The 11,909-nt window shown below is 35.4% G+C and overlaps 1 protein-coding gene across 2 annotated transcripts; it reads left to right on the top strand.

Annotated features, from left to right (window-relative positions):
* Nucleotides 1-3,138: 3,138 nt before the first annotated feature.
* LOC306888018 (uncharacterized protein) lies at nucleotides 3,139-11,308 on the top strand. Of its 2 annotated transcripts, XM_079446111.1 has the most exons (13): nucleotides 3,139-3,293; nucleotides 3,811-4,004; nucleotides 4,250-4,387; nucleotides 4,519-4,648; nucleotides 4,839-5,019; nucleotides 6,200-6,341; nucleotides 6,687-6,842; nucleotides 6,935-6,990; nucleotides 7,797-7,972; nucleotides 8,062-8,462; nucleotides 9,430-9,526; nucleotides 9,598-9,772; nucleotides 10,771-11,308. In XM_079446111.1, the coding sequence occupies exons 1-13, from the start codon at nucleotides 3,168-3,170 to the stop codon at nucleotides 10,923-10,925; spliced, it is 2,127 nt and encodes a 708-aa protein (XP_079302237.1). In that variant the 5' UTR covers nucleotides 3,139-3,167; the 3' UTR covers nucleotides 10,926-11,308. The 2 variants fall into 2 exon arrangements, with proteins under 2 accessions (XP_079302237.1, XP_079302238.1); XM_079446112.1 differs by lacking the exons at nucleotides 9,430-9,526; nucleotides 9,598-9,772 and having other exon boundaries at nucleotides 8,062-8,379; nucleotides 10,825-11,306.
* Nucleotides 11,309-11,909: the final 601 nt, after the last annotated feature.

Raw genomic sequence — 11,909 nt, 5'->3', positions numbered from 1 at the left:
TTAATTTCAATTCATACCCCAATTCATTCGATTTATAATTTCATTATATATATATATATGTATATATATATATATATATATATATATATATATATATATTGTTATGTTGCAGCCTATGTTAAACTGCTTTATATTGCTTTTTTTCTTTGCATAAATCTACACTCCATAGGCTGAACCATAATGACAAAGCACAAAGCAGTTTGCAAATGTATTAGAAATGTAAAAAAATAAATAAATACTGAAATGAGTCCATTGCATAAGTATTCATATCCTTTTTCTGGGATAATTTAGCTAAGGAGCACTCATATTGCTTGTAGATATTACTATACTTCAAGTAGAGTTAACCTGCATGTGGCCAATTCACTTGAATGAGTATGATTTGGAAAGGCACACACATCTTAATAAAGGTCTGAAAATGCATATCAGAGCAAAAACCAAGCCCTGAGATCAAAAGAACTTCCTGTAGAGCTCAGAAACACGATTGCATCAAGCCACATATCTGGGAAAAATTCTGCTGCATTGAAGGTTCACAGAAACATGTAGTCTCCGTAACGCTTAACGTGGAAGAAGTTTAAAACAACCAGCACTCTTCTTAGAGCTGGCCTTATTTCAATGTTTTATTTAAAAAAAATCTATTTTAGAAAAACAAGCCTGCCGTTCAGCAGGTTCAGATATGGCCCAGAGACTCAATAGAACAATTAAGAGGTTGCTTTGATACGGAATGGGACTTATTTTTTGATGATCACGATTGTTGTAGTAATTATGAATTGTTGAATGATACAATAACTGTTCATTTCTGTGTAAATTCTGTTGTTCAAACCAAGAATGTCTCAATTTATCCAAATAATAAGCCATGGATAAACAAAGATTCAAAACGTTATTTAAATATGAAGAAAATTGCTTTCTTGCAGAATAATTAGCAGAAGGTAAAGGAGTTAAATAAAGTAGTTAAATCTAAGATAAAAGATGCACAGAGGGAATATAAAGAGAATGTTGAGGAGAAATTCAAAACTGGTGTGGAAGGGCTTGAATACATTAATGGGTAGGCAAAAGGAAAGAATTCTATACAATGTGAGGACTCGTATGGTTTTGCAAATGATCTTAATATTTTTTATTCAAGATTTGATCACTGTTAGTAATGCAGCAATGACTGAGATTCAATCACAGACCATGACCATACAGGAAAGAGAGGTTGTCACAGTGCTTCGTAAAGTTAAATCACAAGGCATCTGGCCCAGATAGCTTAAAGGGGAAATTTTTGAAAGAATGCGCAAATCGGAGCACTGTGGATGCCTCTCTTACTCTTTTGAATAAAGTTTGTCATGATTTAGACAAATATGCATGTCAGAATACTTTTCATGGATTTCTCGTCTGATTTTAATTCTGTCCAACCTAACATTCTTTTAAAGCGTCTTCACAATTTAGGTGTTAGTGGCTGGTTGATTTTATGGATTAAGGAATTTTTTAAAAACCAACTACAGCGCGTTTGTATTAATAATGTCATGTCTGACTGCTTGGTTTTAAATACAGGAGTACCCCAGGGATGTGTATTATCCCCAATATTATTCTTTGTATACATCAATGAACTGCAGTGTGATGATGATAATTTCTTCATCATAAAGTATGCTAATGATATGGCACTAGTTTCCTGTCAGGAAGAAATGAATAGCCCTTTATATTTTGAGTATATCAATAGCATTATTGGTTGGATAGTAGTTTTTTACATCTTAATATCGGGAAAAAAAGAGCTATGCTTGAGTAGTCAATCCAGAATACTAGATACAAGCCCATATAAACCAGTTATAATAAAAGGAAAAATTGTAGGCATGTTATGAAGAAATGAAATCCATTACGCATATAAACTTAATTTATAGATGTCTATTTAATTGATCTATTAGTTTTATTAGCTGTCCCTTTCATGCATCACATGCTTCATACAATAAGCCATCTCATTTCAAAAGCACAAAGCATCATTGTTCGTTACCACGGCAACCGCTTGGTCTTCAGCATCCCACACCGCTTCTTGCAGGACAAACGCTTAACGTGAAAAATGCTTAACGTGGCTTGAAGTACAAAGACAGATTGAACCAAATTCAGTACATAACTTAATGATCATGCATACTGTATATACAGGCATTCAGGTGGACCCAAAATATGAATGCAACGCAAAACAGCAACTCTTATGCAGCATTTTCTATAACGGTTTTCTATAGGAAAAAGCTTACCATGCAACTTTGGGTGTTGTGTTCAAATTCTGGGTTCTTATGCTTGCCTGTATGCATGATCAATAATACTGTATCCTGAATTAGTCATTGTACTTTAAGCCACATTAAGCATTTTTCACGTTCACATGTCCTGCAAGAAAAGGTGTGGGATGCTGAAGACCAAGCGGTTGCCGTGGTAACGAACAATGATGCTTTGTGCTAGCGAGAGGAGATTGGGCTACTGTGGGCTTATGCATGTGATGCATGAAAGTGACAGCTAATAAAAAACTAACAAATCATCGAAATGAACATCTATTCGTTAAGTTTATATGTCTAATGGCTTTCATTTCTTCATAAAATGCGTGTGATTTTTGTTGGAATATATTCCTCTATATCTGAAGCCATGAACTTCATTGTCTGGCAGAGTAACAAAAGACTACATGCAGATAATTGATCTGGAATCGTTATCTAATGACAGATTATACAGTTTTAGATTACAGAACAAGCAATGTTTGCGGTGTTCCTGCATGGTTATGACCAGCAGATGTCGCTAGCGTGCCGCCACTCATGCATTGCGCATGCGCGAAGTTTTTTTTTTTTTTTTTTTTTTTTTTTTTTAGGAGTAAGTCATTATTACGAGAGTTTCTCATTATTATGACTTACAGAATTATATTTTTTCTTAAGGTGGCGGGAACGGGCTTCCATAAAATACAGATGATTTATAGGCCTATATATATTTTTCAAATTCAAACGTGTTAGACATAGATAAAATTGTTAAATCAATACTAATACAATAAACGGATCCAAATAATCCATATGTATGTTGCTTTTCAAGGAAGCTGATTCCTGTCATTCATCACATGCCTGTATTCAGCTGGTGGAACAACTCACACAATAACAGAAAGTATCCACCCATCTCTCAGTATATGGCATTGCTCACCGTGCGATATTCCATCAGACACAATGGCACACGGCGCGATGCTGCTGCTGCTGATCAGCTTGGCTCTTGCTCTGGGACCAGCCGTAGGTTTCTATGGGGGTTCCATGACGTTCACGCCTGGAAACAGATTTCCAGATGGATCAGTGGAGGTAAATTGAAATTTTGTATTGTGTTTGTATTATTTTTTTTAGTTGTTTTACTTCTACTATATCTGTGTGTTAGTCATACAAATTATGTCAAATTAAGCAATCTAAACTTAGATCATGAATAGTTAATTTCCTGAAGTTTCTCAGCTTGCTGTGGTGCAAAGCAATATTATTTTATTATTATTAATTGTTATAGTATGTATTTATAATATTATAGTGTTTATTAATATTTTGCATTTGTGTTGATTTTTATATTTCCAGTTTTCACATTTTTAATTTTAATAGTAAATTTGTCATGTGCCTTCATCATTTTACTTAAACTTATTTATTTCAATTAGATGCCAAGCCAACATTTCTAATTTTCATTTAAGTTTTTTTTTTTTTCATTTAAGTCCAAGACTTAATCCCTTTCCTGATTAAAAAATAAATAAAAATAAAATAAATTCATATAAAACATGTAATGTAATTTATGTAAATCATGTGACAACTAGCCCCGGTCTCATCTATGTGTTTTTGGCAGATGCACTTTTACTACAGAGGGTCCAGTAGGGGTCCCTGTGGTTCTCAGGTTGACTGGATCTGTGAGAGTGGATCATGTGGAATCCTCACTAAAACCGAACCTGTGGTGACAGACAGCGCAGCTGAAAATCTGTGGTGCCAATCAGAGGCTCACATGGCCATCAATGTCACTAGTAATGGTCCATTCATTCTGAGGTCATTCTGATGCTCTGCCTTAAGTTATTGATAGAATTATATTGTAATCACAAAATACACATAAATACAGTCCCAAAATGCACATACTAATGATCGGAAAAATGTGTATATGTTAAAGGATTAAGTCATATTAAGTTCTGTAGCTAATGCATAAAGTGAATTATATATTCTCATGTTTTTAAACACATAAAAATAAATGATGTATTAATGAAATACACATGCATTTTATTGAATATCTCTATCAGTTCCTCTGGTTGCTGCTGGGAGGATAATGTTTATGGTGTCGGTGGATGGACGCTTCGCACTCATGTTGACGCTGGTCGACGATCTGACACTCAGTCTCCGAACAGATCCCCCGTTTCAGCAGCAATTCCAAACATAAGGTGTGCGCTTTTTAAATTGACATCATGAAAATGTGTTAATACATGTATTTTCCATTTCCATTTTCATTAACAGACACATCCACTTCCATAAATAAATAATCTTGCTCCATCGTCTTCTTGATAATGCTCAGGATTCCTCAGAACTGCTTCCAGAGCATTCGCTTGCTGGCACATGATCCAGATGACGATGTTGTGAGATGCAGGTTTAATGATGCCAACTGCACAGCTTGCCATCAACATCGAAACATTCATCTTCAAGAGGTAATGTTTTATAATGCCAAACTTTTCAACTTGAAAAAAAACTTCAAACTGGAGGGGCAAATGCTTGAATTAGTTTAAAAAATGATAAAATGCTCAGAAAAAATGATGATCCCTGACACCTTTTCACATTTTGACCTTTTAATATATATTTTGGTACGTTAAAATATGCATGGTTTATTCTATTTTGTAGGAATCGTGCACTTTGCACAGAGAAAATTCTCTGGACGTGGGTGTGCATGTGTTTGAGCTCATGCTGGAGGATTATCCAGTTTCAAACATAACTGTGACTGACGATAGCGGGGTCTCCTCAGTCAGTGACAGCAGTAACCCAACCGCTCTCAGTCAAGTGCCTCTACAGTTTGCCGTGGAAAGTGAGTGAGAATCACATTATCTGCTATGGGTCAAACAAAGGCTCTCCCTCATGCAATAAAATAACTTAGGAAGCTTGTATATAACTTTTCAGAAGAAATCCCAAAAAATTTATTCAACGGTATAAAAACATTTAGAGCAATAACTTTTAACAATTTTTATAACATACAAGTCTCACAAATTAATTGAAAGAATATCGGAAGTATTAATTTGGAAAAGTACACAAATTTTTGGAAAATTGCTAGTATAATTTACAAACAATTACAAAGAAATGGCAAATTACACATTGTTTTAAATGTCAAATTTTGAAAAACTGACCGAATTTTCTTGTAAAATACTAGTTAGCAACTTTGAAAAAATAGAAAATCATTTTACAGTGTAAGAAATATTCAGAGCAATCTCTTTAAACTGCTTTATAAAAATCACAAACAGCTGGAAAAGTCAAGGAAATATATTGCTCAAGTTCAAGCTGAAATATATATCTATTTTTATTATTTAAGGTGTCAAATATATAATCAGTTGATAAAAGGTTATTGTTATTTTTAATCCTAAGAAAGAAAAATGGAAGTTAAAAGTGCGTGGGAAAGAGTGTAACCTAGACATACTGTAGATCTACAGTATAATTCCACTGATATTCGAGACATCGATCACCTCCATAACAAAAATAGACATTCATTTGTGTTTAATCGACCTGAACAACCAGTTTTTGTCATTTGAGAGAATGCATGTCAGTAAAAGCCAAAACAATGCAAGACATGTCAAAAGAAAAATTGTGGATGAACAGGTTCTGTGGTGAATTATATTAGAACATGTGATTGAAAGTGAACTTATGCTACACTTACAATAAATGTTTGGTGTAGTATATTCAAGTATTGCCACAGATTACACTCTTGATTCCAAAAGAAGAAGCATTTTTGGGTTCCCCAAAGAACCTTTCAATGAACAGTTCCTAAAAGAACCATTTCCCCCCAGCTTTTTTCTACTATCAAAAACCTTTTGTGCACTGGAAAGCTTTCATGGATGTTAAAGGTTCTTCATGGAGCCACAGATGCCAATAAAATTAGCATTTAGTTTTATGAGTGTATTAGATGTTTTTATTTAAGGTCTGTTGTGAATTGCGTAGTGCTGATACTGTGCTTGTGCATTTCTGTGTATTTAAACACGATCTACACCATCTTGCAGTTCTTCCACCGTCTCAGGGTTGTGTCCCAGGCGTGAACAAACCAAGTTTTTTGACACCAACGCCTCTGCATGGAGACTTGCATCATGCTGCTGTGGGAGAGGCTCACGAGATCACCCTCCGAGCACAGATCTCGGACAGCAGGTCTGAAAAATGCTTCGTATTTCTCACACAAAACTAGAATAACAATATTTCTCTTATATAGCTATTTGTTAAACCAGCGTTTCGTAATCTGCAACTTCCAGATTTGATTGAATTTTGCTTATTGGTGGCAGTCATAATAGATTTTTAATCAGTTTTTTCATTTGATTTCTAAGTGACATGATTTTGATGAGCAGATGAATTGACTGAATTCCTTTTTTATCAGTAGATCGAGTTGGAAAGAATAACCTGACATGCTCAAATGCCAATGTTTGCCAAAGCAGGTTTTTCATGTGTCTGCCGTTACAGTAATGTTATCTGATCTTTCTTTTCCTCCTGTCTGTGTAGCATCTATGACTTCCAGGTCAGTGGCCCCTCTAATATGTCAAAGACCCTGACAAGTGAGAGTAATGGGGTTTTGGTGGCAACACTGACCTGGACTCCACAGGAGACGGATCTGTATCGTCGTGTACCTGTGTGTTTCGCAGCAGACACACTTCACAGGTAAAATGGGGTCTGTATTGAAATTGATCACTGATTATTTATGTTCTCTGCATAGTTTCTTATGAGTTCTTGTCTGTCTTTTTCTTTATCAGTCAGTCAGAAATGAGGTGCGTCATTGTAGCTGTGGCAAAAGCAAGGATTCTTTCAGGTAAAAACCACAGCAGGAACTTCTTTTATGTAAATATTTGATGCGAATACAGATGCGAATGTCTAGAAAATACCGGATTTGTTCACAAACGAATGCGCTTTTCGAAGTGAATGAATCATTTGCGCATTCGCACCTAATGATTCATTTCATTCACTCAAATTTCTTCTATTGGATCACGGGACTGCCGAATGTTCGAAGGTTCACCTGTTGTGAGAACGTTAAAGTCATCATTTATTTAGGCTGCTTTGTTATAATTTGTGAAGAAAACCGTTCTTTCTAGAGCGCTTTAATGTATTTTTTGACACGCATATGTAGCCTAATAAAATTCAAAATTACTGGTCGTCAACATCTTAACGACTCTAAACTGTTTTAATGGATCAGTTGAGTGAATGATTCTATAACTTGCTCATTAAACACAAATATTTTCACTTATCGCCACCTACTGACATAACGTTGTAACTTACAGAAAGAGCCACTGAACGTTTCAGTGAACAACCCTTTTTGGTGAGTGGTAGGAATAAATCAAATTCCTACCACTAAAAACAAATTTAGCTTGTACATTGTGTTGTTGTGGCTGTACCTAACAAACCTCAGTACTCAAGCGAGTTTCCGTTAAATTTATTAAACCTGATGTGATACGGTTAGATAAACAGTCAAATTAAACGCTAATGTCCACTAGAATGCAGTGAGTCAGTCAGTCACTCTGCAAATCTTCTAAAATGTAATGCCTTGATGTTTTTTATGATTTAAATGCAGGTTACATAAAAATACACCAGTGACTAAATGAATCAATCATATCTTTCAAGGTGAAGCAAAAGTCATCTGTGACATTAACAGTATCAGCATTGTAGTCAGTAAAGCCTCCATGGATGGCATTGACCAGAACTGGCTCCAACTGCGAGACCCCACCTGCTCCCTTACCTCCAATGACACCCACATCCTGGGCACGATGTCCCTCAACACCTGTGGCACCACCATGGATGTATGCCAACTAATATGCTAAATATTTGAGTGTTGCATTACATTCTCTTTATTTTTCTCTCTTTTTTCTTTATTTTCAACACCAATCAGGACTCTGGAGATTTCATCGTCTTCAAAAACGAGATCAACTCCTTCGAGAACCCGAATGCTGTTATCACCAGACGCAATCAAGTTAAAGTCGGCTTCTCCTGCCAGTATCCCAAAATGGCCATTGTCTCCAACCGCTACGTCAACCATAAATCTGACTACATCTTCACTGAATCCAGCTTCGGCACGTTTGGTTACTCGTTTGAAGTTTTCACCGACAGCAGCTTCAACAGTCAGGTAGATCCCAGCCTGTATCCAGTGCAGGTTGAGCTGATGGACCAGATCTACATGGGCATTGAAGCTCATACTGCTCTATCAGAGGTCACTCTCTTCGTTGAGTCCTGCAGAGCCACTCCTGAAGACAATCCATTAAGTGCTGTCTTTTATGACATCATCAAAGATGGGTAAGAATTTATCATGAACTAGATTTGGACAATTTTAGAAGAAGAAAATAGGATGTTGCCCATTTTATGGTCCTCCAGCCATACTTATGAGCAATAGAATGCATTAATGATAGCATAAGCAGGCCTATAATTAGTCCCAGAAGTCTATTCGTTGTATTCCAAGCTTATCATTCATTGGTAATGCTTAAAACACTGCAGGAGCTTTGCAAAATTAAATGTTTTGGGCTACTAATGAAAAGGTTTCAGGTTCAAGCCCTTGTAAAAAGTAGCTGGCCTCCTTTAAATACACGCTCAGCCTTCAAGGCTTTGTTGAACCTCACAATGGCTTTTCTCAGAGCCATTTATCATTACTGTGATTGCATGTGTGGTTTAGTAATGCAAAAAACAAGTGTGAAGCTAAAGATTGATGTTTTTATTTGTGCACCTGAAGCCTTTTTCAGTGCTAAACACACTTGTTTACACCGTATTAGTGAAAGAAAACAATTTGTCATTTAATTATAAGGTCAAATTGCTCATAGCATTTAATCTGCTAAAACCTTAATCTGCTGAGAGATCTCAAAATAGCGTCATTAATACTTTTATTCAGCAAGGATGCGTTAAATTGCTCAAAAGTGTCACTAGAGACATTCAGGATCATGTGATACTAAAGACTGGAGTAATGATGCTCAAAATTCAGTTTTGCATCACAGAAATAAATTATATTTTAAAACATTTTCAAATAGAAAACAGTTATTTTAAATTGTAAAAATATTTCACAATATTACTGCTTTTACTGTATTTTTTAGAAAATAATTGCAGCCTTGGTGAGCAAAGACTATTCAGTAGTGTACATGGACTATTCACAGTTCAAGGCACAATGAGTATATTGTGTTGCATTTTCCTTTTACTTTGAAAACAGTGCACAATTTCAAATTTCCTGATATAGGCAATAAAAATGTAATTTAGTTCCTCGATTGTGTTATTTCAGGTGTGTTATGGACGATACAGTCATGGTTTACCCAAGTGCCTCCACAAAGTATGACTTTCAGATCCAAGCCTTCAAGTTCACAGGAGGCTTCGATGAGGTACAACACATTTGCATAACAATTGTGTTTGTGTTTAGCAGGAACATTTCACTCTAAAATCATGTTGACAGGTGTACATCAGCTGCTCCGTGATCCTGTGTGCAAGAGACAGCTTAAACTCCAGATGTGCCCAAGGCTGCCTAGGCCAAGCTGCACGCAGACGTAGGCGAGATGCGAGCCAAGAAACTGCCAGGCACTACATCACCCAGGGTCCCTTGCGAGTGGCAAGACAGACTCATAATGCTGGTATATGAATATGGTTTAACAGAATAGTTCATTGAAAGTATGATCAATTTATTCTCATTTTTTGGCAGAATTATTCCTTAAAACAGTGACTGTGATTTGTTTTCGGAAACACTTTGATTTCATTAGTTCATGCATTAACTTACAATGAATAATATATTTTTTGTGGTATTTTTTCATCTCTGTTAATGTTTGTTAAAGGAATAGTCCGCCCAATAATTTGCAAAAAATGTAATCACGCTCAGGCCATCTAAGATGTTTCTTCATAGGAGCAGATTTGGAGAAATTGTGCATTATATCACTATAATGTATCCTCGGCAGTGAATGGGTGCCAACAGCTGATAAAAACATCACAATAATCCACAAGCTACCCACACCACTCCAGTCCATCAAGTAACATCTTGTGAAGTGAAAAGCTTCATGTTTGTAAGAAACAAATCCACCATCCACTTTGTTTTAACTTTAAACTGTTGCTTCTGGACAAAAAAATCTAAATCCACCAACATATTTGTTTAGAGCTGTTTTGGACAGTTTTCACTTATACATCTCTTATATTCACTTATGATCTGTTCATATTTCTCTCCTGATTCGGATGAGTTGACTTATTTCAAGAAAGAAATATTATAGATAAAGGACTTTTAGCTAGAAACAACAGTTTGAAGCTAAAACATTGTAATGATGGATTCGTTTCTTACTAACATGCAGCTTTTCACTTCTCAAAATGTTAACTGATGGACTGGAGTTATGTGGATTACTTGTGGATTATTGTGATGTTTTTATCAGCTGTTTGGACTCTCATTCTTTCTGACGGCACCCATTCACTGCAGAAGATCCATTGGTGAGCAAATGATATAATGCTAAATTTCTCCAACTCTGTTCTGATGAAGAAACGAACTCATCTACATTGGCCACCATACTTGGCCACACGTCACTTAAAAAAAAAAAAAAAGATTTCTATGTCATGATCTTTGATGAAAGTCTGTTGCTCTTTCATTTTGTAGCCTCAAAGGACGGTGGATTTCTACACATGAGCACAAGCACCGGGGTCTTTGCAGGACTCTTTGTTGTCTCCATTGTGGTGTTGGTGGGTATACTGGTATATAATGCCAGAAGATCAAGACCTATTGACCGCATGCATCTACTGTCCACTTCCTGAGATCCTTTAGTGACCGGTTTGAGTAGACGCACAATGAACTACATCCTTTCAGACTATGAATTGTAGTTAAAGTCTTTCCATTTTCTCATACATGAGCAGTAAATGAACAGTTTTTGAAGTAAATGGTATAAACGCACAACAATGACCTTTGGTGTGGTTGGTATTATCCTGATTCTTTCATTATCTTTTTTCCATTTATTTCCTTCTTCACTTTCACACAGCTTTCCTCATTGAACATAACATGCTTATCGGGGTGTATAATTATAGAAAACACGAACCTTCGCTTAAGTCTTACTGAAAATGAGATGACATTCCAGAGCTGTTGGAAGAACAAGCATTTATTAATGAATGTTGGTTTTAAAATAAAATATACATTCAAGTATTTATTGTGTTGGCGTGTGGTCATTTGCAAAAATACCCTCCTTGGTCAATTTTGTGTGTAGAAAGTGTTTATTCAAGCGATATTGTATATGCACTGCTTCACTTTAGTCATTATAATAAATAGTATTGGTTACTATTACTATAAACTATTGTTTTCAGTAGAGAAGCAGCTCACATATAAAACTAAAAGATTCTTATTAAGACAAAGATTGATGAGGTTAAAGTGTTTTTTCTTTTTTCAGCCACACACTTTCCCCTCTTGATATAAATCACATGCCAGATGCTATTAATATTCTTGCATAACATTAAAATAGTATATTTCATGGGACTTGCTAGCCTACATCTTCATAAATTAAACTCTGTTATATTCTCACACTGCCTGATGCTTTTATGGAAACAACTTTAACTGAAATGTATATATATATATATATACATACAGTATATTATAAAGTAATAATAAAAAATATTAAAACTATATACATATTTAGGCACAACTATAGACATAAAAGAAACTAAAATTAAAATGAAAACACAAAATATAAAAAAAATACTCCAAAATATTAATAAAAACTGTAATAGTGTTTAAATTATACTAAAATAAAA

Source organism: Barbus barbus, assembly GCF_936440315.1.
Source record: "Barbus barbus genome assembly, chromosome: 22".
NCBI classification, from domain to species: Eukaryota; Metazoa; Chordata; class Actinopteri; order Cypriniformes; family Cyprinidae; genus Barbus; species Barbus barbus.
Note: the sequence above shows the minus strand (reverse complement) of the source record. Positions and strands in the feature narration are given on the sequence as shown.